The sequence below is a fragment of the Rattus norvegicus genome, chromosome 6, assembly GCF_021556685.1.
Source record: "Rattus norvegicus strain SHRSP/BbbUtx chromosome 6, alternate assembly SHRSP_T2T, whole genome shotgun sequence".
In the NCBI taxonomy this organism is placed as follows: Eukaryota; Metazoa; Chordata; class Mammalia; order Rodentia; family Muridae; genus Rattus; species Rattus norvegicus.
Window position 1 is genome coordinate 113,419,716 of NC_141539.1, and position 27,251 is coordinate 113,446,966.

Sequence of the window (27,251 nt, forward strand, 5' to 3'; positions counted from 1 at the left end):
GGCATGCGGCAACTCAGCAGGGGTGGATGTGAGGGAGCGAGGGGTGGGGGGGAGAAGCTTCCAAGGAAGGAGTGGGGCAAAGCAGGTCAGTGGCTCCTAGGAGACCAGGCCAGGGCAGAGGTGAACAATCAGAGTGTTGTCAGTCATGGTGGGCCCGCCCAGCAGGGCGCTTGGTTGGAAGATGTCCCCTGCAGATTCACTGTGTCTTCTCAGGCCTCCTCCAGCTGAGTAGGGCTAAGCCCAGTGGCTCTGTGGCCACTGCCCCAGTTTGTCTGTAGTCCTCCTGACATAGTGACACTTTCATCCAGGTTCTACTTCCGAGGGGCTGTCCCTCACTTCTGGGGAGTTTAGAAACCTCTTCCCCCCCTCCCCCCAGGAGAGTGGCATTTGTTCTCTGTCGACACAGGTCGTCATTCTGTGGGTGGAGGGAAGGGGAAAGAGGCTCTGTGGGAGGCAGGGTAGGTGAGTGTGGGGTGTGAGGGCGGAGGAAATCACTCACTTGGCACACCCTCCTCCTCCAGCCCCTCCTAGGAACTGCTTGAGAAGAAGTCTCTCTTTAAGGACAGTGTTGATGAACCCTACAAATTCCTGCCCCCTCTAGGCTGCAGGGCCTCCTGCAGCAGCAGGCTCTATTCCCTGGTTTCCAGGATGTAGCTGGAAGAAGTCAAACATTCAGCATTCACCATTTTCTTGGCTCTCCTGTCCTTGGCTAGGTTTTAAGGTCATGCCAAGTTCAAAGATTATGGGCATGCGCCTACTTCTCAGACTACCTGCTGGGGTAGGCAGGAGCTGTGGCATAACATGCTGCTTTGGTCCTCAGGGCGGCTCAGTTCATGTTTTCTTAGGGCCTTCCCATCCACAGAGTCTCTGAGAGTCCATTTGTGTATTCAAACCTTTTCCTGTTCCAGGTTGTTGGGGCTGGCCTGAGAGGGTGTCCCCATTATAGGAATGGGATATAAGACAGAGACAGTATCATTCCTGGACTCTCTGCCCCATGATGTCCAGGGACACTTGCCCCTGGACATGTGGTTCCAGGTGAGTTCCTGCCCCTGGACATCAGGTAGTGCCACAGTATAGAGAAAAAGGTCACTGAAGGTCTTCATCTTTGCATAGGGACTGTCTCAGAAGAGGTCTGGGGGCCACTTAGCTAAGTGAAGGGAAGCAGAAAACAATAGGAGGGGGCCCAAGGCCTGGACCCTAAAGAGAGAGGGGCATTTTCTGCTGTCTCAGAAGTGACCTTGTTCTGAACTGAGTTGAGCATCAGCTGTTTCCTGGCTACTCTTAGGGCCACAAGTCCAAATGCAGTACCTCCTTTGGCCAGAAGATGGCACCTAAGTTTACAAGTCAGGGATATGCCTTGGAGCCCTGGCCCTCCCAGAGGGAAGAGCTTCTGCCTCTTTTTATTCTTGGGCAGACCAGACTGATATCTCTTCACCACGAATGGGGCGGGTACAGGCCCGAGTCATGAGGCGGTGGACTGTGGCTAAAGTCTGAATAATTGTCCTCTAAAAGTCTGAATTTTAAAAGGCTTGGACTTGGAGTCATGACATTCACCTCTAGTAGGAAGGGCCCACTGGGAGGACGGAGGCCTCTGAGAACTGTAATAGTTATAGTTACTCTTCTTACTGATGTGGTAAATATGTGATAAGAGGCAACTGAAGGAAGCGGAGGATTATTTTGGCTCTTGATTGGAGGGTACTGTCTGTCGTGAAGGTAGAGCACGGTGGTCTGTCCAAGGCTGTCACAATGAGCTGCCACTAGGAAGCAGAGAACAAGGAACACTGCTGGTTAGCTCTGTCTCCTTTTATTGAGTATGGGATCCCAGCCTGCCACACGCTTTTAAGGTGTGTTTTCTTACCTCAATTAACCCACTGCAGAGAATTCTTTACAGACACTCAGAGGAGGTTAATTTCTATGACAGTTCTGATAACCATTACATTGATTGCTAAGACTGACCATCTCAGGGACCCTTGAAGGGGTTTGTTAGCCTCTTCCTCTCTCTCTTTGCTTCCTGATTATGAAACAAGCCTTCTGCCCCTACCCCATCTGCTCTCAGTCTTTGGGCTCATGCATGAGTCCTCTGAAGAACCATGAACCTGTCCTCTGGGTCTAACAACCCGTGATTTGGAGGCTCAGCATGGCTTCCTTCCGTCTTCCTCCTTTCTCTTGCTTGTAGAAACAGCTGGAATGTGTGGGAACAGGAGCAGGTTTTAGATCCCGATGTGGCCAATTATGGTTTGACCTCATTCCAGACCCCCGTGGTGTGAGATAGGTTGATCAAGGTAATGCCTGGTCACATGAGAGAGAGAGATTCCATTCAAGCCATTCGAGACTTTCTGAAGCATGTGGCATGTGACTCAGGTTCCTCAAAGGTGAGCGGGATCAGAGAAGTTCCGGTTGGGAGGAAGGGCACACTGGGGGATGACACGGGCTCAGCAAAGGTGTAGTGGCAGGAGAGGCAGAAGCTGGGAGGTTACCGAGCTTTGTTGGCTTAGACTGTACGTAGTGTTTAGGAGCTGAGGCCATGCTCTGACAGGCCTGCAGTGTTCTTTTCAGAATGTGAGCCTGAGAGGGTGAATGGGCCGGAGAGGAGCCCGGGCAACGGAAGCTAAAGGGACTGACACATAGATAGTGGGGGACCGAGGCCGACTGTCTCAGTGATGCAGAGATGTGCTCGTCCTTTTGTTTGTTTGTTTCTCAAGTCAGGGTTTCTCTGTGTAGCCCTGGCTGCCCTGGAACTCACTCTGTAGACCAGGCTGGCTTCGAACTCGAAGAGATCTGCCTTCCTCCCCCTCCTGAGTACTGGGATTAAAGGCATGCGCCATCATGTCCAGCAGATATGGCCATCTTTTATGAGTGGGCAAGTCAAGTGAGCAGAGTTCAGGGACAGTGGCACTCGGGAAGTGACCATAATGATTGTCAGCTACACCGGGACTGCTGTCTTTAATTGCAGACACACACCTGCCCAAGCATGTCTGCCCATGGACAAAGGCAAGTCAGGATATAACATATTTCAACACATGATCCAAGCATGTAGACACAGTATGGCTATCCACACTCGTAGCTCTCAAGAGGCCGGGGATCATAAGTTTCAGGCCAGCCTGGGATATGTAAGTGAGACTCGACTGAAGTAAAAAGGAAACAGAGCCAGCAAAAGAGAAGCCATGATGGAGGCTTGTTGCCGTCAGGGAACATAGCTGTGCCAGGTAAGAGCTTCACCTCTGAAATTTTAGAAGTTAAGGAGAATGATGTCACTGGCTACAGCTTAGTCTGGAAACTCCAGCCTGAGTTAAGAGAAGCTCTTGTGTGGTTTCTTCCTCTGAAACATGCTTATGTCAGCCTTTTGAACTCCCCTACCAGGGGTGTAGGGATATAGAATTGGCTTAATTTTGTTGTTAATGGTTGCTAGGGATGGGCGCAATGTGTTTTCACGAGTGCTATATGTTGCAGGGACTTGGTGATCTTGGCGGAACACATAGCTGGGTTTCTGTGGAGATTCAGAAGAGACGTGGGGGTGCCATTGCGTACCAGGTGCACACGCCCATTTTTGTATGAGCTCACAGGGGCACGTGGAGGATGATTGGTCATGGTTTGTTCTGGGTTGAATCAAAAGTTCAGGTAAGATAGGGAATTCCTGCTGCGAAGATGTCAGCTGCTTATTCAACGTGGTGTTCCTGGCCAGCAAGACAACCCCGTGGGGTACCAGGACCAGACAGAACACAGGCAGGAAGGAAGGAGAGATAGGAGAAGGGAGAGCCTGGGCAGAGAGCACAGAACTGCAGCTGGCTCAGGGAAATCTCGTTGAGAAGTAGGACAAAGTGTCCCCTGCAGGCAGCCTTTCCTCTGGGCTATTACCTCTCGGCCCGGGGCTAGGAACAGTTTCATTCTGTGTTATTCTGGGTTATCCAGAGAAACTGAACTAATGAGACATGATTGATTGTATGCATCTCAGTGTGTATGCATGTATATAAATAAGTAGAAAGATAGATTTTTAAAAAAAAATTTGGATTATGTGATTGTCAAGGATAGCAAGTCCAAAACTGTCAGAGTGGCCCTGCCAGAGTCCCAGTAAGAGCCAATGCTGTAGTGGAGGTTCGAACATGGAGGCCATCTGCTGGCAGAATTCCCTCTTGCTTCAGGGATATCATCTGATTGCATGAGGCCCACTCACATATGGAGGGCAACCTGTTCTACTAATAAATTGGATGCGAAGGTCTGTAGTCCCAGTACTGTGGAGGTGAGACAGGGGGATTGAGAATTGGAGGCCAGCCTGGGCTACGTGGTGAGGCAATGTCTTAAAACCCAAGGTCTGGGTTTTGGATTTCCTACGTAGCTCAGTGGAAGAGTGCTTGCTTAGCTTTCTCAAGGCTCTGGCTCTGACCTCAGCACCCGGTCAAAGGAAAAGCAGGGAAAATCAATCCATCTACAGTAACATTTACTCTAATATCTGGGCACAGTGACCCAGCCAGGGTGGTGCACAGATAAATCACCTCAGTTCTCCATGTGGCCTTGAGGGGAACTTCACGTGGCACTTGATGTTTATATTGAACTGAGGGGCAGGAGCCAAACTCCTTGTTGGATTACTAGTTTTATGGCCTTGGGGTATTTCCTGCTTCTTTTTCTGTAGTCTCTGGAAGGTGGGCTTGCACTGTGGGTGAGCTCTGTTGTCTGTTAGAGCACTGTGCTCTCTGGCTGCCCCCTGTCCTCTTGTTAAGCACAGTGTTTATTGAGCTCCTCTGGTGTCAGGCCCCCTCCTTGGGGTAGGGGTCCTTGCTCCCTGGGGCTCTTAGTACTGGTTCCTGGTGTTCTTGCTCTGTCTGTCTGGGCCTGCTGAGGTCAGCCTACCTCACTGGCCTGCAGTTATCATAGGATCTCATCGTTAGGCTCAGCTGACCTTTTGACCTGCTTCTCCTGTCCAGATTACCACCTTTGTTTGCCCTGGCACCTGCCTGTCTTCCAGATTGTCTCTAAGAGGGCCACCAAGTGAGTGCTCTGGGCATGGGACAGAAGGATCTGGTAGCCATGCAGCTGGTACAAGGAAGCGGGTGAGAGGGGAGGGAGTGTTCTCTTCCTCCTGACTTGTCCTCATCCTGCCTTCCCAGCAGATCTCAATAAAAAAAAATACATTTATATTAAAAACATAATGAGGAATAAAAAACATTTTCCCCCCAATAATGCCAAACATCAAAAGGAGATTTTTATCAATTATGAGAGAGAAAGATTTTGGCCATAAAATGGTAATTTAATGAGTAGGAGACGGATGGAGAGAACCATTAATGTCAGCCACAATGGATGACCTGCCATTAGTCACTGGTGGAGGGGCCTGCGAAGTGGCAGCCACACAGCCTGGATGGTCCTTTTTTGATATCTCCCAACCGTAGCCCTGTCCTCCTTAATCTGTCCCCCATCCCCCTGTCCTTCTGCTGGCCAGCGTTTTCTAGCTCTGCCCTGGCTCAGCCTGTCCCCACTGCTCAGGCACTGTCCCTCTGATGCTTGTAATTTCCCTCCCCACCCCCCACCCCCCCCTGCTCTTGTAGCTCTGGCTGTCTTGGGTTTCACCCTGTAGACCAGGCTAGCCTTGAACTCTTAGAGATCCGCCTCGTTTTCCTCCAAGAGAGCTGGGATTTAAGGTGTGTACCACTGTGCCTGGATCAGGTGACTCCTGTGTCTGTGAAAAAAGCCCCATGGTAGAAAGAGCAGGAGCTGCTGGAACCTCACGGCCTGGTAGCCTGTCCTGCCAGGGCTGCTCTAGGGCCTCTCTGTCTTTTCCTTTTACTTATTTTATGTGTGTGAGTCTTTTGTCTACGTCCATGTATGTGTACCGTGTGCATGCCTGGGCCCACAGTGGTCAGAGGTAGGAGTCAGATCCCCTGGAATTGGGATGTAGATGGTTGAGAGCCACTACATGGATCTTGGGAACTGACCTGGGTCCTCTGTAAGAGTAGTAAGTGCTCCTAACTGCTGAGCTGTCTCCTCCATCTGCAAACACTCGTCCTGTTTCATTCTGCTCCCCTGTGAGCCCACTGGGCTTGCTCTCATTGTGTGAGCCGCAATGTCTAACCATCACTACTTGCCTGCTAGCCGGTAGACACTATTCCAGGTAGGGTCCTGATGTACAGCTTTCTATGAAGCTGCTTCTTCTGTGACTTCCTCAGGTCCCCTAGTCAGGGTCAGTGGTCCTCTTTGGGACTTGTGGTTTATCCCTTTTGAGTACTGAGTCTTTTATGGTGCCCAACTTGGACTTGGTATACAGTAGGTTTTAATAAATGTTCTTCAGTGGAATTCTAGAATGGGGTTGCTTCTGTTTTCTTGAAACTTTCACTGGATCCCCAGGGAGGCTAGATAGATTCTCTTGTGGATACATAGTCCATGACTTGGATTCAAGTCCTGTGCTTTGCCTGGTCATCTAGTTTCTGTGCTGGCTTATGGTCTCAGGGACTCCCTCAGGGCACTACTCTGGGCTTGCATCCAAAACCACCTAGCAGAGGAGTGTTAGGTGAGTGGAGATTCTGTCTGACTTGCAGTCTTGCTTGAGTTCCAGGTGCTCTGTGTTATCCCAGGTATAATCTTTCCAGCTTTGGTTTCCTTGTCTGTAGTCAGGGGTGATCAAAGAAACTGTGTGTTGGTAAGGCTGTGGTAAGGACTGAGAGATATACACTATACTGAAATGCCTCAGAACCTTTGCCTGGGCAGTGATGTCTTAGGTAAGCCCTCAGAAGCATAGACAGGGACAGAACTAAACAGAACAAGAAAGCATCTACATAGAAAACAGTCGGCAGATTGAAGAGACCACCTGCAGAGTGGGAGAAAATATCTGCATGTTGTCTCTTCAGCAAAGGAATAATATCCATGGTTTATTAGAAACAGAACAAAAAAATCCCTACACCCACTTCAATAGAAAAAAACAATTTACCAAGAGTTAAGTGTGATGGCATATTCCCTCAGTCCCAGCACTAGGGAGGCAGAGGCAGGAGGATCTTTATGAGTTTCAGGCCAGCCTGGTCTACAGAGTGAGTTCTAGGCCAACCAGAGTTATACCGTAAGTTGCTGTCTCAAAACAACAAAGACAAAAAACAACAAGAAACAGGTAGATGTTCTCAAAAGAAGACATATATGTGGCTAATAAGTATTTGAGGAAAACACTTAACATTGCTTATCAGGGAACTGCACATTCAAGTCATGTGCACTGAGAGTGGAGGTGAGCACCTGTAAGCCCAGCAGAAGACTGAGACAGGAGGATTTCTGCAAGTTGGAGTCTAGCCTGAGACCCATAGTGAGTTCAAGAGTAGCCTGGGATATATAGCAAAACTCTGTCTCAACCTTCAACCTCTTCACAGCCACTCTCCTGGAAATCAGATATCTCACACCAGTTAAATACGCTCTGTTGGTGTATTTGTTTAGTTATTTTATTTGGTTCTTGTACCTCTACTTCCCTTCCAACCCTCATTCCATCCTAATCCCTCCCAACTCCCTACACTATGTAAAAGAGGAAGAAGGTTAACAGGGAAAAGGGACAGAGAACTTTTTAGGCTACTTCCTGCTGATTAGGGACATTGGGGTCTTTGGAGCAAGTCCAGTCTTCGTTGCCAGGATATCTTCAACTTGTTGTCAAACCGCAATAAGAAAAACCAGGAGCAGCAGGGGGAGCAGAAGCTGCCACAGGCCCTCTTGGGGCTTTCCCATTTATATCCTCTCTGAGTCCCCAGAATTAAACTATCTGTAGCAGGGGAAAATCATGCCCCTGCTAGTGCACAAGGCAAATCATAATCACCTGCTGTGAAGCAGCCTCTTATACCACACATGGGATTTAAACAAAAACATATTCACATAACATAACTGAGTTTTTAAAGAAACCAGAACTTACTACATGGCTCTTAGCAAAAAAGACAAAAATACAGAGAACTGAGAATTTTACATACTTTCTTTTCGTTTTCCTTTTGAGATAGGATCTTGCTGTATAGCCCTGGCTTGCCTGGAATGAGCTATTGTAGACTAGACTTCCTGGTTCTCCCAAATTCTGGGATTATTGGTGTGCACCACCACTCCCTGCCTCTCCTTCACTTTCTGATTTACTGTGGAAACCTTGCGAAGGTTCATCAGGAAGCTTGGATCAGACTACCTTACGATTCACTAGTCAGTAGTATTGGGTCTGTAGTATTCATCATGCGAAGAGGCATCTGTATTGTCATGCAGTAGTCATGGTAGCTAAGAAATGGTAGGTACCATCTAAATGCCCAAAAGAAAATGTTGTACACATGCATGGGAGAAGATTATCTAGCAAGAAAAAAGAATGAGATTTTATTTGTAGTACCATATCATTTTGAGATCACTGTGAAATGAGCCAGACACTGAAGGGCAAATACTGGCGTGTTTTCTTTCATATGTGGAAGCTTAAGAAGTTCATCACCTAAAGTAGCCAGCAGAATAGTCACCAGGGGTTGAGAAAGGGTAGGGAGGAGGCAAGGCTATGGAGTTTGATAAGAGGAAAAGCCGCAGTGTTCTCTGGGAGAGTGACTACTGTCATAGTATCATAGCATATATTTCAGAATAGAAGAGAGGATTTCAAATGTTCTCACCCTAGAGAAGTGACAACTTTTCCACGTGATGGATATGCTGACGGTTCTGATTTGAGCATTACCTGTTATGTGTATCAGAATGTCATCTCCATATCCTCATAACTATGCACAGTTAGTACTTGGCTATTAAAGAAAAAGACATAATCATGTGGCGCGCAGGGCTTGCCACAGAGTAAATGCCGGGAACTGTTAGCTGTGCCTCTCATGTATCGAGCCCCAGAGCTGTGCAGGAAGCTCCTGGTTCCCAGGTCTTTCTGAGCTTTGACAAACAGCTCTTTTCTTTCACCCTGTCTGTCCATAAGCAAGTGTACTAGTGAGAAGCAACTGTAAGAACCTTGGCTGATGGCTCATAAAGGTTGTGTTACTTTGGATTTCTATTGTTATGAAGAGACAACATGATTAACTCTTATAAGGGAAACCATTTAATAGGGGCTGGCTCACAGGTTCAGAGGTTTAGTTCATTATCATCATAGCAGGAATCATGGCAGGATGCAGGCAGACATACTGGAGAGGTAGCTGAGAGTTCTACATCGAGATTGTCAGGCAGAAGGAAGAGACTGTGAGCCACTAGACCTGACTTGAGCTTCTGAAACCTCAAAGCCCATCCCCAGTGACACACTTCCTCCAAGAAGGCCGGACCTAATAGTGCCACTCCCCATAAGCCTATGGGGGCCATTTTCTTTCAAATCACCACAAGGGTTTAGAAATCTCTGGTTCAACCCTGCGTATCCTAAGTGAGGAAGTTTGCCTACAGTGGGCTATTTGTGTGGTAGAAAGGAGAGTTGAACCCATGTGTCCTTACTCTTACCTTGTGTTCTTCCTGCACTGTAATGGCCTAGGGTGGAAGTTTAGTTAGTGTCTCATGAGAGTCTGGTCTTGAGCAATCAAGCTGGACCCCAGGTGCTAAGAAGCCTTTGCTTCTCCCTTGTGGTCTCCTGTGGACTTTGAAGAAAAAGTATTTTCCAACACCCAATCCTCGAGGTTACAGAACCCTGTGTTTAGGGGTCGACATCTGTCCTATACTGGATGATCACGGGTCTTCACCCTCTCCTCTCACTGCAGTCTGGTCTGAAAAGAGACATATTTACAGTTTTGCAAGAGCTTCAGTAACTGTCTGCTCAGGCAGGGGCCTTGAAAAGTTAGACTCTTTCCTGGTTCCAGAGGCTAAAGGTCAAGCTGGGCCTAAGCTACTTCCTCCTAGTTGCAGGATTTGGGGAGGGTCTGCCCTTTCTCATCCAGCTCTTGTCAGCTGCTGCCAACCCTGGCGTTGGTTTGAAGTTATGTGGTCTGAACCTCTGAGTCTGTCACTGGCCTTGCTGCAGTATGACCTCATCTAACTTAACTAATTACAATGCAGGGGTCATAACTCACATCCAAAGTTCCAGGCTGGAGGCCATAAACCTGGAGAGGGGCAGAGGTGGGTGCAGTCTTCCTGAACTCTCCTCTCTCGTCCCGTCCCCTCTGCAAGTCACACAGTTCCCTTTATGACCAGCTGCCCCTGGCCTTGTTCCCTCTTCTCAGCTTTGCCCCAGGAGAGAATGAGCCCACCCTGTTTCATTTTGTAACATTATAGATCAGGACTCTTGGCCTAGCTGGGTGTCCTACAGGGTTCAGTAGTGTTCTTCTCTGTCTTCATTACCTTTTTGTAGTGCTGACAAAGCACCTGACAGGAGCAGCTTAAGGAAGGGAGGGTTCATTTGGCTCACAGCTCATGGATGTTGGCAACCAAGAAGGAAGCCAGGGCAACAGGAGTGTGAGGCAGCCAGTCACCCTGCATGTGCAGGGAGGAATCGGAGTGAGATAAATGTTTGTGCTCAGCTTGCTTTCTCCTTGTTATTCTGCCCTTGTAAAGGTGCTGCCCCATTAGGGTGGACCTTCTTACCTCAATGAACTCAGTACAAACACTCAATCAGACACACCCAGATTTGTGCCCTAAGTCATTCTAGATCCTGTCAAAGTGAAAGAGTTAAAGAGTCAGAGACCTGAGGTGTTAGTATGGGCTATAGCCATAAGTAAAAGTTAAATCAGAGAGAGAGAGAGAGAGAGAGAGAGAGAGAGAGAGAGAGAGAGAGAGAGAGAGAGAGAGAGAGAGAGGGAGAGGGGAGAGAGAGAGAGAGAGAGAGAGAGGAGGAAGGAGGAAGCAGAGAGAGAAGAGAGAGTGAGTGTGAGTTGTTGACCAGGCATGAATCATGAATGCATACAAATCTGGGACTGATCTGAAGATGTTTTTGGCCAAGAGTCAACATGGAGAGACTGATAGAAAGGATCTGTGCAGGGCCATATGGAGAGGCTCTGTGGAGTGGGGCAAGGTTGGTGTTCCTTCCTCCTGCCAACCCCTAGATTGCAGAGTGTGAGTGTCACCAGCTGGTAGAGGACAGATGTTATGGTCATTCTGACAGCTGTCCCTGAGCCCCCAGAACTGTCAGAATGGCTGCAGCATCCTCATCTCAAAGAACGGAGCCTAATATCCTCCCTTGCCTCTATAGCAAGAAGGGAAATGGTCATGCAGGATGCTGGGGTTAAGTCAGTACTAGTGTTTGTCTCTGATGTCTTGTCTCCTCATGAGCCACAAATGGCTTTGTTGGTGGTAATGGTTTAAGAAGAGATGGCTGGAAATGGGGTTTAGGCTTTGCTAGTCTACCAGTGAACACAGCTGCCAGCATGGACCAAGTGCTAGCAGCATGGTGGGTGTTCATCTTAGAGGGCTCACCTGAAAGGGGACTCCAGGACAAGTCTTCAAGAGAATTTTGTGGATAACTCGGGTTGCACCATGGAAAGTAGTCATGTGCTAAGGGAAGAGAAGGAAATTCTTGTGACTCTATGCTCTTAAACCAGCTGTCTTTGTGGGCAGAGGATTTGTCCTGCGGAGTGACTGGGAGATGGTGCCACACACTCAGGGCAAGGGCAGACACAGTTTTAAATGCTCCAACTTCCTAACCTCCTTACACACGTCTGCCCCTGGGAGCTGCTAATTCCTGAGACTATAGTCAAGTTGTTCATGTCGAAGGGACCGGTGGGAAGGGGCAAGATCCAGGGAGTAGTGCCTTTAGACTTAATTCTCTTGGTTGCCCTCTGAGGGGAATCCATTTTGCCAAGGAGCAAACAGTTGAGAGAGGTCAAGTCGTGGGTCTGAGGAGAATCTTAGCTCTTAGCTCCAGTCTTCTTTGTCTTCCCATAAGGAGTTCTGTGCTTTTTGCAAAGGTTCCTATCCTGACAGGGTAATGCTTTCCTGTGATTCCTCTGAAGAAGGTGGGCAGGCGGATGAGGGGCTCCTGCTGCTACTGCTGCTGTTATTTATTAAGTGCTCCTTCTGCCTGAAATGGACACCGGGTGTTTTCAAGCATGTGGCTTCATTTAGTCCCAGAGCAGCTCAGCAAAGGTTGTATGTGTATAGGATACCAGTGCTCCTAGATGTGCAAAGTACATTCAGTGTAGAGACATTGGATGACCAAGGATCATACAGAGGTGAAGGAGCCGGGGCTAGATAGCAAAGCCTGGTTGGCCTGTGACTCTAGACTCTCTCTAGGTACACGGGCTGCCCCTAAGCAGATGGGCCTGCTTCAAGGCCACACTGGTAAGCTGGAGAGGCTAGGCTGAGCTAGCACCCAGGCTGCCCAGGAGGCTCTTCTCCTTCCTCTGATCTCCCCTGGTTCTGCCATCTTGCCCACAATACCAGGCTGCCTTTGAGTGGTTACCTCAAGAGCCAGTCAGCTCATGACTGAGTAGAGGCCTCAGGAAGTATGAGGACACGTGCTCAGGCTCTCGTGTGCTCCTCTAGAGAAGTGGCTGTCCTGAGCTTGTAGCTGTGGCTGTAGGGGAGAGACGTGTTCTCTTCCAAAAAGAGCTTCCATCATTGTTCCCCTCTCCTGGCTGTTTACTTGGTGCTGCCCCTGGGCTCTGCATGTCTGGCTGATTTATGTTCACCACGGAAACAATAATGTTTAATCTGCAAAGGGCTAATCAATTTTTTATGCTGATTATGAATCAGCCAGGTGGGCCTGCTGCTTCATTCATGGAGCTTCAGGAACAAGTCTACGTTGTTATGTTGATATATGTGGGGGAGGCCCAGCTTCAAGGAGAATGCCTCCTTGGGGCCCGTAGCTCTTGGGAAGAGAGTGTGCGTGCCTGTGTATGTGAATGCATGTGCATGCACATGCATACATATACATATATGTGTGTACAGGTATAGGTATGTATTTGTGCATGTATATTTGCATGCATACTTGAGTGTAGGCACCATGTGCATATGTGTATAGACGTGTGTATGTGTAAATGTATATGTATTACATATACATGTATTATAAATAAATGTATTTGTATGCACATATATTGCACATGCATGCATTTTATGTGGCTGTGTATGTGTATACACATGTCTACATGTATACACATGTAGATATCTATATGGAGATATAGATGGAGAACCAGACTTGGGCATACATGTGTATTTTCATAGGTGCATACATTCATGTGTCAGCTTATGTGCCTATGTGCACACATCTCACACACATCTTTAACCAGAAGTATAGACTGAATGTAGGTTGAGTTCTAGACTTGTGTATACATGCTTATTGACTGTGTGCACATATATGTTACTGTGTGTAGGTTTGCTGCTAAGGACCTTGGACATAGTTTGGAAATTGTAAATTGGGAAGAAAGGGTTATAATGTCATAGAACTGGAAAGGTCAGTGAGTCTTCTAATACTATGTTTTTGTAATTTAGGAATCAAAGACCAAAAAAAAAAAATGCAATGCGACTTCCTGAAGTTACCTGCTTGATGACAGTGTGGGGTCCTCCCCCTCCCTCCCCGTGTCCTCCAGTGGCTGCACATGCTTCCATGGTCATGGGCATGGGTGAGAGTCAGAGTAGGGGACTTTATGAAGCATTGCGATTGACTAGTCCTTTTGACTTTGCAACTATCCTGACATCTGTGAGAGCTGGTACTTGAGGGAACAAGACAAGGTAGTGACATGCCACACCATAGGGCTTCTGGATCCCATGGGAACATGTGGAGAGGGATGAGCTAGAGCTTTGAGGAGGAGGCAGTGCATAGTGTAGAGAGGAGAATGAGCAGGAAGGCTTTCGAGCACCTATTCACAGGTGGAGTAGCCTGAGCTGACAATTGAGGCAGGACAGGGTGCCACCATGGAGGGGTCTCCTCAGGGAGGTTGTGAATCTTGAGAGTAAGGAGGACGGTGTCTCTAAGGCTGGGTCCAAGGCTGGGTCCAAGGCTGGGTCACTGGGGTTTGTCATCCCCATGAGGGTCTTTCGTTGCCTGTTTATGCACCTCCTGACTTCTCGACTGGTCATAGAACTTTTGTTTTATGGCCTTGTGTTGTATAGTTGACAAGTTTCCACAAGGAAGCTCATTCTTTGGTTATGGACAAACAATAAAGCTTCAGTGACACTTGCATAGGTGCCTCGAGGAGAGGCACACAGTGTTCTGGATAATAAGTTCAGGAGGTGAAGCTGGTCTGTCAGAGGAATTGGTTTGGAAGTTGTGATCCTAGGGTAGTTAAGGGACAGCCGAATATGAACTGTCAGAGGCCTCAGGGCATAAAGAGTCTGGTCGGGAACAAGAAAGGAAGTGACAACTGCACTCAGGCTGGAGAGGTGAGCTGGGTGTGTTAAGGGGCAGCCATTCATCGGCCCTGTGAAGAGTACAGCATGGTTTGATGTGTAGCAGTCTACGGAGCTATCGTGTCTCTCATGGTCATCCAGGCAAGAGGTGATGTTGGGTAGCCCCTGGCTCGGGAGCAGGAGAGGAAGGGTGTGCACATTTGGAGACTAAATTAAATGGGGGTGGTGGGGTGGTGGGGTGGTGGAATGGGTGTACAGGAGAGGGAGGTGCCAGGATCTACCCTTAGGGTTCAGACATGGACAGTGGGAACCCCAGTACTGACTTCAATGCTGAAAGGGACAATGAAAGAGGGTGTCTACTGGTCACCCGAGGAGGAGTCTTCTGCACTATTGTAATTTACAATGGTTTCTTATGTGTAGGATAAAAACCAGTAGTGAGGGTCAGAGTGGCCTTGGGTTCAGGTAGGAGTGATACTAAGGAGATAGTTCAGCCAGTGCAGTGCTTGCCTCGCAAGTATGGGGATCTGAGTTTAACCCCAGAACCCAGGGAAACAGTGAAGTGTACGTGCACTTGTCATTTCAGCACCAGGGAGGCAGCACTGCCGTTTCCTGGCCAGCCGGTGTAGTCTACTCAGTGAGTGTCAGGCCAGTGTCAGACATTGCCTCAAAAAGATGGATGATACCTGAACAATGACACCCAAGGTTGTCCTCTGGATTGTGCAGGGTTGTATGCAAACATATGCTTGTGCATTCACATGCATGGCCATGCACAGGCACTAAGGCTGAACAGACTGCGGTGTCTGGATTCTAGATATTTAAGTTGAAATAACACATTCGCATGCTGGTGCCATGTGCTCTGGGGTGATTCTCTGTGGCTGGGTGCGTAGAAGGAGAGGCTCATTGCAACAGCTGGAGGTCCTGCGGGTCAGGCTACAGTCATGTGACAGAAGGCTTTGGGGGCTGTGCAGCTTTCCCTTGGGGGGCCAGAGGCTGGTGATGGCATAGAAAGCGGGCTTCCTGATTGGGGGTGAGCGTGTGCCCCGGGGTTGGGAAGGGGCAGCCTGAAGAGACAGCAGGGAACTGAAGACCCTTGACCCTGGGACAGGAAGTGGGCTGGTTCTCCATATCATCACTTGGTATGGGAGTCAAGAAAGCTCTGGCATTCTTTCCTGGATGCATATTGTGAGATTCATGTTTGTCCCACATTGCCTTGGGATTGTTCCCAGCTTTCCCGCACACATCTATCCTGGGAAATGGGACAAAAGGCTAAGACTTCTTTATACTTGAAGGGAACTCATATGGTGTGCCAGGGATCAGAGGACACTGTAAATGGCCTGCCTAAGACTCCTTCTTCAGCGACAAGTCTGCATGTTTAGGGGACTCAGTCAACACCTGCTTATTATATTTCTGTTTTGCAGGGGAGGAATCCTAAAATTCAGATGTTGGCCAAGGCATTTTCTGAGGAGACCCTGGAAAGGACTCTTTCTTGGCCCTTGCTAGCCCTTAGAAGCTGGCTGAGTGTCTTGGTTTATGGCCCCTCCCTGTAGTGAGAGTAGCACCATCAAATCCCCATGTCAGCCTCTCAGCTCTGCCCCTCTCTTTGACTCTGATCCTTATGCGCACCCTTCCCCTCCCCTCTTTGCCGTTTATTTCCTTTTTGCTTCAGTACTGAGGATTGAATCTAGGGCCTCATGTGTGCCGGGCAAGCCCTCTGCCACTGGGTTAGATTCTCACTCCCTTGTCTTCTCCATCCTAGAAATAAATCACACTCTGTGTTTGTGTGTGTGTGTGTGTGTGTGTGTGTGTGTGTGTGTGTGTGTGTGTGTGCGCGCGCGCGCGCGCGCGTGCATACGTACCTGTGTGGAGGTCAGAGGCCAACTTATGGGAGTCTCTCCTTTCAGCATGTGGGACCTGGGGATTTCAACGAAGTCATCAGGTTTAGTAGTAAGCACCTTTACCTGTTGAGCAGTAGTGACATTGGGTCTTAGATGCTTCAGGAGTGCAAACCTAGACAGTCTCTTCTGCCATGAAAGATCACATTTACAGCTTTTGGGTTGGGAAGATAGACCATTTATTTCTGCTTACCCTAAGGCCAGAAAGTCTGCACTTTGACTCTCATAGGTCATATGCTCTTGGTCACAGTGGCTTATCTCTGCCTGGTATGAGGGGAGCTGTGCAGATGTGTAAGTAGGGATGCCCTTAGCAGGTTGGCAAGGAGATCACCCACCCTATAGCTAATTTGCATGTGCGTGTGTGTATGTCTATGTCCTTTTCTCTGTGTGTGGTGTGCGTATGTGTGTGTGTGTGTGTGTGTGTGTGTGTGTGTGTGTGTGTGTGCATATACATGTATGTGGAGGCCAGAGGTTAGCATTAGGTGTCTTTTTCTCTTCACCTTTTTGTTTTTTAAAGATACAGTTTCTCTGTATAGCTAGCTGTGGCTGGTTTGGAACTTACTCTGTAGACCAGGATAGCCTCAAACTCATAGGTCCACCAGCTTCTGCATCCTGAGTGCTGGCATCAAAGGTGTGCACCACTACACCTTCTTTTTCTGAGACAGGACCTCTCCCTGAACTTGCTGACTTGCTCAGGCTGGCTGGCTGTCGGGCCGTGTCCACATCTGCAGCACCAGGATTGTGTGCACATGCTGTTGCTGGGCTTCGTTTGAGGCACTAGGGCTCTGAGCTGAGGTCCCCTTCTTGTTTAGGAAACACGGTTTTAGAGGTCCCCTTCTTGTTTAGGAAAACGACTTCCCTGCCCCGTAGCTGTAGCACGTTCGCTCTCCTTGTAGCTTCTGTAGATGTGCTCCAGCTGAGTCTCCCTCCCTTTCAAATTCCGTGACACTGCATCTTCTTCACGTGGAAAGTGAGCCCAGAAAACTTTTTGCTGCATGCGCTAGATTCCCTTGCTTGGGGCTTTGAGGTCTGACAACATAGCTTAGGCATGCTACCACTGCCCAAAGCTCAGAAGCCTGTTCCAACAGCAGATGGCGCAGCCATAAGTGAAGGACACTATACTCCATCGTGTACCCCATCTCTCCTTTTGAGCCTAGGGACATCTGAAGGTGATTGGAGAAGACCCGTGGGGTGTGTGAAGCTGAGTCTGTTAGGCTTCAGAATTCATGAGCTGCACAGAACACCGGGCTTGCTCTCTTGTGATTAGGAACTGTGGAAGAGGACCCCTTCTCTTTGTGAGGGCACAGAAAGCCCAAGTTGCTCTGGATTCTGTGTTGGGAGCTGTTTGCCATCAGATGCCCTTGTATGTCTATGCCGTTGCTCAGTTCATTGCTCTCTCCCTGGAAGGTGCTTTTTTCTTTTAGCTGACTCCTCAGTCTTCACATCTCACTCTGGCTATTTTCTCAGAGACCCACTCCGCTCATGCCCATGCTCTGTTTGCCGAGCACTCTCTCTTTCTGTCTCTCTCCCTCTCCGTGCTCAGGAGGACCAGCCGTTGCACTCCTCATTTGCAATGAGTTGACAAGGTCCCGTCTGCCCCCGCTTCCCTTAAATTGTGCTAGTGATTTCAAAGGTGGTGACTGGATTCATGTTGTACTTACTTCCTCTTAGGCCCCCGTGACAAACACAGTGCCCTGCACTTGTTAGTCTCTTAGGAAATTCTTGTTGCATGTGTAAAAGAATAATGTTGTCCTCTGTAAAACAGGGTTAGTAATAGCTCCCCGAACTGACCTCCAGAGAGAGTGGGGAATTAGGTAAAAAGTGCTTTGAGGACACCAAACATTATGTAAATATAACGCGTTGCCTGTGGTTGACTTGAGCATCTCATTCCTGAGAAGCTAAGTTCTCCTGATGTTGCCTTGGACATACCTAGGTTCAGAATCAAGGAGGTGGAAAGGCTTTCTACATGCCAGCTGGCACTGGAAGGCAGAAAGTTCCAGACTTCTGGTCCTCTGTATTGGGACTGTGCCTCGGCTCTGGGGAAGTGGGAGCACTTCACCTGCCTTGGTGACTGCAGCTTCAGGAGTGGCTCATTCCTATGCTTTGATCACCCCGGGGACACCTACTCAGGCTGTGTCATGGCTGGGGTGGGGAAGGGGGCACGATCTCATAATCTTCCTTATCTAGGATCTCTGGTCTCTTGTCTCAGAGTCCTCTGTCATAGGCAGGAGCATATACACACTACCCTCCAAGGCTGTAGGAGTTATTAAGATGGGGAAAGTTGAAGGATTAGATTTATGACAGGCAATGGTGGATTATGAAGAATAATTTATCAAATGTCAGTGCCTGCAGCCTACAATTTGCAGAAGGTTTGCTTAAGCTGAGGAGATCTGATTGGACTGCTCCTCCCCCACCACTAATGAATGACAGCTCTAATGGGATGGCTTCCCAGGCTGGCCAGCCACACTGGTTGTTTATCTGCTTATTATTAATCATTATTAACATAAAAAAATTTCCTAGAGTTCCTTCAGCCACAGTTCTCAAGATACTCAGTGCTGAGGAGACTCCCATGGCAACCTAGTAGGAACTATGGTCACTTTGGGGAGGTGTTTCAGCACCCCTGGTTGGGGGCAAGATCCTAAATCCCCTTTCCACAATGAGTACAGGGAACCTAATCTCAGCTTTAGACACTCACTAGAAAGTACTTAACTGACTGAGCACAGTTCTGAGTCAGGCACTTGAGGTGCAATGCTGGGCGAAACCAGAAACCTCTAGTTCAAGGGGATGAGGAAGACTGAGGGGAAACAGGAGGAGGGGAATGTGCAGCCATGGCCACTGTTCTCAGGGAGGGTATGGGTGCTCTGAGATGTACCTGAGAAGTTTGTCTGAGGAGGTGGCGGTGAGGGGTCTGTGAGAGAAAGTGAGCCTTTTAGATGGAGGGGACAACATGTGCGAATACCTGTAGGGGCCAGGGAGGAGTAATGCAGGTCTAAGAAAGTCTTCTGGTTGGGACAGAGGCAGGAGGTTGGAAAAGAGAAGCAGATCTGCACAGCCCTGGTGGATCTGGTCGGGATCTGAACCACAGGATCCTGGTGAGGTGGTTTACACAGAGAGAAATGACACAGTCCAGTTGTGTTTGTGGTGGAGGATAGATCAGAGGAGACAGGAGTCTAACTGGATGAGTTGGTTAGGAGGCCAGGTCTGGGTAGATGAAGGTGGTGGCTTATACCGTGACCGAGTAGGAGTAGGATGGATTCGAGCATCTCTGACCCATGCTCTGCATAATACCACTGTGTCCCCATGTCTGGAACCATGAGGGCTCATCCTTTCTACTGCTTCTGCAGCTGTTGGTGGCCTAGGGTGCCATTCTATACCTCTATGTCTATGACGTCCTGTATCAGCTCTATAAAATTGTTTTTACAGTGAGTGCTTTATAGATGGAAAAGGCAGGCAGAAGGGTGTGTGACCTGTTGGAACCGGTACATCATGGAATTAGGATATTCATCACCATTTATATAGGAATCTCCATAGAGCACTGCCCCTCAGGCCTGACTGTCTTGACCAGCTATCGACCATATTCTGGAGGCATGCTCACAGCCTCTAGGACCATAGCATGTCCTTGCTCCTGGGTCTTTGGTATTTGTCACCATCCTACATGAGGAAAGGAGCTTGGAGATGTAGCTCAGTTGATAGAGTGCTGACCTAATGTGCAGGAAACCCTGGGTTTGGTCCTCCGAATACATAAGTGGTTCAGTGGTACCCACGGTAATCCCAGTACCTGAGAGGCAGTGGAAGGGGGGATCATAAATTCAAGATCATTGTCAGATATGAAATGAGTTTGGGGCCAGCCTGGGCTACCTAAGATCTTCTCATCAAAATGAAACCAAACCAAACCAACAAAAAAAAATCTAACCAACTAATCAAACATAGAAAAGAAAGAAGACCAAACAAGAACAGAAAAGAAAGATGCATGGTCTGAATAGAGAAGCCCTTAGGAGAGCCGGGTGAATGATTGACTAAGTCTGGAGCCATCAGCAACTGCAGGAGTTGCACTGGGCTGGCCTCCTCTTAGGACTCTTGCCAAGTTGACCTAAGATTCTGCTACTGGATCCTCATTTCCTTCCAGTTTAGTGATAGCAATAGCTGAGAGTCCTGCAGAGCTGACAAGGTGATCCCTAGAGCCCGGAAAGAGCATGCCACAGACCATGAAGGCCCATGTTGCTCTGGCCATTCTTGCTGTTAGGATTTCCTTTAGATTTAGGTGGCTGTGAGGGGGACGCTGAAGGCAGTGATGTCTCACCTAGAATGCAGAAGTGGAAAGGGAGAGAGTGATGCTATGCCCTCTTCTTGGTCACCCAGGGTCTGTCACTAGACATCTTCTCGAGGGCGTTAGCTCACCAAGTGTGGCCTTCAGGATTAGGTGACATGGTAAATGCAGGTGTGTCATCTGCTGTAGTGAGCACTAAAGCACAGTTATATTCTTCAAAGAGGCGACTGTCTTCCTTCTGAGGCCTCTTTAGGGTCAGAAATGGTGTTTTGTTGTCTCAATGGCCTAGCACTAACATGATCTCTGCTGTGTTATAGGCCTGCAGTAGGTGATGGAATGATGTATTGACTCTGCTCCATTGGCGGTGGCTGCCTGGAGCACTGTGTTGTGAGAGATAGTAAGGCATAGTAAGGCATCATGGGATTACAGAAGCAACAAATGCCGGATGGATTAGTGATGTCTGGCATGGGTATGGCTGGACGTATCACTTAGCTGGCAACCCCCTCCCCCAACCCAGTGGCTTAAAACAATGAGCTTTTTTTTTTTTTTTTTAAGTTTCTGTTGGTCAGGAGTTCAGGAGTGACTGACTGACTGGTTCTGGATCAAGGTTATTGAGGTTCTCCATAGAGACAGAAGAGTTGGGTAGATTTCAATAGAGGTAAGCAAGGAAGGATTCATTAGGGGAATTGCTCACGTGATCATGGAGGACCAGGACTCCCATGACAGACTGCCTGTAAGGTGGAGGGAGACTTCAACTGAAGTCAGAGAGCCTCAGAGCTCAATAACCATTGGGCTGTTGTCCATCTACAGCCAAAGACCTTGTAACCCAGGGGTGGGACCTGTGGGAGGCTTCTGGAGGAACTCCTGGGGTTCCCATGATTCTAAAGTACAGGGTCTGAGAACATGGTTCTACCTCTAGAAGGGGGAAGGAAAATTCTTTTGTCTGAATCTTCAGCCAAATGGACAGTAGCTACTCAGAGGGTGGGTCTTCTCATTCTTCTGACTCCCAGGTCACCCTCCTCTGGAAATGCTCTGACAGACACAGCCAGAGGAACACTTTGCTGGTTCCCTCTGTGAGATTTAATCCAGTCAAATTTCCATTTAACACTGGTAATCATGCTCAGGGGTTCTCATGAGGCTATGGTCATCTGAGGACCTGTCTGGGGCTGGACAGTCTGTGTCTAGGGGGCTCCCCATGTCCAGTAAGCCTGGCTCCTTACCATAGGAATGACCTGTGGTAGGACAGCTGTTCCCTCCTGAAAAACATCCAAGGAGGGAAGTGGGGAGAGGGAGGGAGGGAAGGGAGGGAGAAAGGGACACACACACACACACACACACACACACACACACACACACACACACACACTCACTCACTCATGAATTCCAGTACACACTTAAGGGAAAGGGATAGGGAGGGGCATTTACAGGGGGAGTGAGTGTCCCTGCCTGCAGCCACTCATTTGCTATCACTGTCAAAGGTGATCTTAGGCAGAGGCAGGGCCTTGAAGGTGGAGGTGGGATGTGTTCTAGAGGGAGGGGCAGGGGAGTGTGGCTTAGAGAAGCAGACACTGGGGATGGGCTCAAGGTGATGAAAGGTGGCAGGGGTGCATTAGTATTGTTTGGTTCAAGGCATTTTGCAGAGTCCTGGCTAGCTGGAGCTGTTCAGTCCTGACTGCCTTAGGCCGAGAGACTCATGCTAGCTTCTCCATTAGCATAGACTGGGATTTTGCCCATCAGGCTCGACTGGATGGCAGCTGGAGCCCAGCCAGATATGGGGTGGGCCAGCTCCACAAGAGACAGCCAGATGATCTTGGTTGCTGATGCCATGGTAACCTGCCTTTGTCTCTCACCAAGAACCATGCTGCACTGGTGTGTGCCAGGCACCCAGGGCATCACCCCAGCTCTTAGAGAGCTGCCTGGCCTTGGCATCTAGGCCTGCTTGAGACAGACTCCTAGCTTCACCTGGAGCCAGGCTACCCAGGGCTGACATTACATGGGGACCATGGGATGGCATATTTGATGTTGGGCTTTATAAGTCCATCCTCTCCCTGCCCTAACCTGTGACGTTGAGCCAGTGGCTACGTGGGGCCTCAAGCTGGCCAGCCCTTCAGACAGTTGTGTGGCTGGGTAAGAGACTGAGTCGAAGCAGAACTCCCTAGTTTCCTCAAGGCAACCTGACTCTTGTCAACTGAGGCTCCTGGCCAGTGCTTAGCCACTCCATGTGGCATTTGGAAAGGATGCCCAGTGGCCTTACTTTCTGGGAACCCACAGTCCCGACTTCCTGGAAGTCTCTGTATGCCTGAAAGGCACAGTGCTCCTTCTGGTCCTGGGAGCCCTTCTCCACATGGTGGACAACTGAAGCCCCAGGGAGACTCCTGTTCTTGCCCGGTCAATGTCTTTCCTTATAAGAGACCATTCATTCCTCTTTACATTTGTGTTCTGTCTGTCAGTCTGTCTCTCTCACTCTCTGTTTCTCTCTCCACAGAGCTGGAACAAGTTTCTTCCTGAGAATTTTTTCTTTTCTAGACGATCATATCAATATATTTGAATCTCAGACCGACGGTAATTAAAAAGCACACCGCCAGCCACTTTAAAATTCAGCTGTTTTACCTAATTGATTTTGCCGCCAGACCCAGGGAGGGGGGGTGGGGGACAAAAGGAAAAAGGAACGGGGAGGCAGGCGGTGGAAGGAGACAAGTTTCCATGAGGGACTGGAGGCAGCCGAGGGCCCTGCTCGAATGTAATTGCTGAAAATGCTGCAGTTTGTTTCTGCTAATGGCTTTCTGCCGAGAGGGCCAGGGAAGAAGGCAGGCCCTTGGCAACTGGAAGGGAGGGGTGACATTTGTTTCAGCTGCTGGGGGGGGGGGTATAATTCTGCTTTCGGGACAGGGTCTATTTTTCCTTACTATCTATCAGCATAAAGTACTTTCACTGAACACTTTGAATTAAGGTTCCATTTAGAGATACTTTATTCATATTTAATTACAGACTGCAGCACCGATCTTTAATTACCTTTTTTTTTTTTTAATAAGTCAGCTAGGAGCATCCACTAGCGATCAATTATTGTGTATGTGTGTATGTGTTAGCATGTGTGCATGTGTTAGCGTGCGCATGGGAAGGTATAGGCTTTGCTCCTAGTTAGAGAAGGAAAGATGACTGCAGGGATGCTGGGGTGCTTGGGGTACAGGGATGCTTGGGATGGATGGGTCAGGGGTTTGCCTTGTACCCTTTCCATGTCTCCTTCGATTCTGCTTGTCAAACTGAGAATTTGGTTAACCCCCTACTGCTAGGGATGGCTCAGTGCTGAGCTAAGGGCTCAGTTAGGTGGTATCTTGGGGGCTTTCTCCATCCTCCTGATGAGGGCAGAAGGTTGGGGGAGAGGGGCTCCTGATCCTGGGTGAAATGGCAAGCCCAGCTTCCTCTCGACCCAGAGATTAGGATCTGCTTGCCTCAGCCCTTTCCTCCCCCCACTTCCCTGTGGGGTGCTCTTGGCAGCTGCTCTTGTCACACAGCCCTGGAGGTGCCATGTCACTCTTCGGTTGCAGCCACTCCGCAGTGTCCCCACAATGACACAGGTTTGGAACTGGTTGTCCTTCTCAGATAAGAAGGTGACGTTCTCTGGTCCTGGCAAAGGCTAGGTTTGGGGAATGAGGCCTTAGGAAGACTGGGCAAGGTCCACAGCTCCTCCTTGAGAAATGGTCTCCTTGGTGGTCCTCCAGGCATGACTGGTTTCTACAGGGGTCCGTGTGGATCTCACCTGCAGTAGCAGAATCCCTGCCTCATACTGTTCCTGTGTCCTTGTCCCAGTAAGGGGGCAGAAAGGGGCTGAAACTCACAGTCACTGAGTGTCTAAGGGGCCTGGGTCTGGGCCTCCCTCCACTCGTCTCATGGGTACTGGAGAACACATTGTGTTAGTCAGAGCTCCTGTGTCTCTGTCACAGACCTTTGCTCAAATTGACTTATGTAAGCCAACAAGCAAACAGAAAGGAATTATAGGCTAGGTTCTCAGGGATGGGTAGATCAAGGGGCTACACCTAACTAGGATTTACTCCTGATTTCTTGGCTCTGCTTTCTTGGTTTCTTTTCTGTGACCTTCGGCAGGCCCTGAGTTGTGTTTTTCTTCTCAGGGTCACTAGAAAGCATTCTTAAACAGATACAGAAAAATTGGTTCTGGTTGTACTAGTTGGGCCACATGTCTTATTTTGAGCCAATCGGGGTGGCAGGGCCTGCTGAGGGTTCTGACAGACCAGGCTGAGTAACAGCCGCCCAGGTAAAGTTCAGATGTGGTTTATAATTTCCTTACTCCGGACAGCGATCCTTTGGGGTGTTTGTGTTAGTAGCAATGTGGAGCTGGATACCCAGGCAGTTTGAGGGGAAGACCAGGTTGGTTCTGTTCTCCAGTGGAAAGAATAATGCCACTCAGCAGATTCTTGTTTGACTCTGACTAGTTCCACCCCCATAGAAATTGCTGGGGCCACAGCAGTGACCAGAAGAGCAACCTCCAGTTCACTCGATATCTGGGCTCATGAGGAAGGTGGTTATGATGTTCTTCTATCCCAAGTTCAATCCCATGATAAAGGTTCTTTCATTGAGAGATCCTGAGTAAGCAAGTAGATAACACAGACAATCTTGTCCTCAGGGGCCCAGAACTTACAGAGGAGGGAGAGAAACACAAGTGTGTTGTTGTGGGGAACAAGGAGATTTAGACACAAGATAGGTATAATTGAAGGTACAGGAACGGTGGCAGGGAGATGGGAACCGTTTGTGCTGTGTGTTAGCAGGTAGGCGTGTCCTGGCAAACAGGATTGGGATGGTAGCTGTGGGGCCTTTGGCATCTCACGTTTGAGGAGAGAAGGACAGCAATGAGGGGCAGGACTATTGTGTCTGGAGCATGAAGTAATGACCAGGAAGTCAGAAAGAGAAGATGTAAGAGAAACTGCAATTCCCATGTCATGCACAGAGAAACTGAGGCACAGAAGAGGCAAGGGCTCCCCCAGAGGCTCACTTTGGTGTCTGGCAGCTGGGGAACCTGCTAGGGTGTGGCCAGGCCAGTAGCAGCCCAGGAACCCATGTGGAGGCTGCTGCTCAGGCAAAAGTAATCGATGGCCGTGATTTGGAGCCTCCATCTTTAAGGTCCCAGAGCTCTCTCGGTTGGTAGGGTTAGAATGTCTTCCATGTGGCCTGCCATGCTGCTCTGGCCCCAGTTCTGTTAACGTTTTATGATTCAACAGACTCAGTGGTGGATCATTAAATGGGCAGATGATAAAGTGTTTCTCTGGCCTTGGATGGGAGTCACAGAGCTGCTGTGCTCCTATGCTAACATGCTCTTCCTACAGGTCTCCTCTCCTGTCCGGTCCATGATTCTGGCGTGAATTCTGATTATACCAAACGGCCATCCAGGATCCACACAACTAACTGATAAGATGCTAAATCTGCTGTGGGACACCAAACAGCTCCCGCTTTTCTCCCTGGCTTGCCGTCTCACCAAATTAGGCTACGTGTCCCTCAGTTAATCTGTTCTCTTTCTACTCCTGACAGATCCATGATTTGTTCCTGAGCTTCGATGACACCCCTCTCGGGGCAGCCTCCCTGGCCCAGGTCCACAAGGCAGTATTGCATGATGGCCGGACAGTGGCAGTGAAAGTCCAGCACCCAAAAGTTCAGGCTCAAAGCTCCAAGGACATTCTCCTGATGGAGGTGGGTGCTTCCCATTTTCTCTTCCCTATTCCTCAGACTTGTTCTTCCTCAGGAGCCAGACAGCTTCCCAGATCGTTACTCAGGCTGGTGAGTGGGCTGCAGCCTCTGAGGAGCAGAGTGGGAGAGGAGAGCTGAGACACGACCGAGGCTGTGTCATAAGAGCTTGGAATCACATCCGGGCAGTTCTTGGTTCTTCCTGGAAATGCTCTGGGATGTGTCTCAGAACGTGATGTGTGAGCCGATGGGACCAAGCTGATTCAGGTCCTGATGCTGGCCTGAGTCACAGGGACACCTTCAGGGACATGCAGTACAAATGAGAGGAACCAAAGGTGATCGCTTCAGGGATAGACAAGAGTTGAATCATAATGTGTTAGATTATAGCATGAGAGGACATGTGATAAGCCAGGCACAGAAAAATGGTGTGCAGATCACACAGAAATATTCATGCAGATGACTCATTTGCTTATCTGACATTTGTGTTGAATTAGCAAACTTAGATGCTTGCAAATGGCCTAGGGAAATCCCTAGAGGGCCTTGTGTGCTCCTGGAATCTTCTACATGTATGTCTAGACCAAGGTGTGTGTGGTGGGGAGAGTGTGTGCTCCTACTATTGGAGAAGAAGCCAGTACTCTTACATGAAGGTCAACAGGGTGTTGCTTCAGGATGTCCCTCTCCTTCCTAGACTCTCTTCCTTTTTTTCTTAATTTAGACTCAACTTTCAACACATTTTAAACCAGACATGAATACTGAGGTCTCTTCTCATTACATGTTACATGGGTGCTGAGGACACATGAGGAAGTGAGCTCGTCCCCACCCTTCCCATTGTGTATGGGAGATAGGCATGTAAACAAAAACCATCAGGTAGGAACCTGAGCTCTCAACACAGAAAGGCACTGTGCCTGGATACGTGGAGTTGACCAGGGGGCTTCCGTGGAGGGTTAGTGCTCTTGTGCATTTGAGGGACTCATGAGCCTACTGGGCAGTACAAGGATAGCTTAGCATGGGGGAGGGCTCTAAGGCTAGGAGCAGGCAGAGCTTGGAGAAAGATCGCGAGCTCAGATGGTGGGAGTGATGGGGAGTGAGACTGGGAAGACAGGCAGGACAAGAGAGCATCCTTATCCCAAGCTGAGGTGTGGAACAGTAGCCACAGTCAACAGTGGCATACTTGTTTGACTGACAACATTTTCTCAGTAGCCAGTGGGGAACCATTTAAGAATTCTAATCAGGAGACTGTCATG

General features: G+C 49.0%; 1 protein-coding gene across 11 annotated transcripts in view; it reads left to right on the forward strand.

Moving 5' to 3' along the window:
* The window catches only part of Adck1 (aarF domain containing kinase 1), a 99,850-nt gene that overhangs the window by 41,945 nt on the left and 30,654 nt on the right, over positions 1 to 27,251 (forward strand). For all 11 annotated transcript variants that reach the window (XM_087554125.1, XM_087554126.1, XM_087554128.1 and 8 more), the window contains 1 exon segment: positions 25,855 to 26,013. In XM_087554125.1, coding sequence (XP_087410251.1) covers positions 25,855 to 26,013 — 159 coding nt within the window.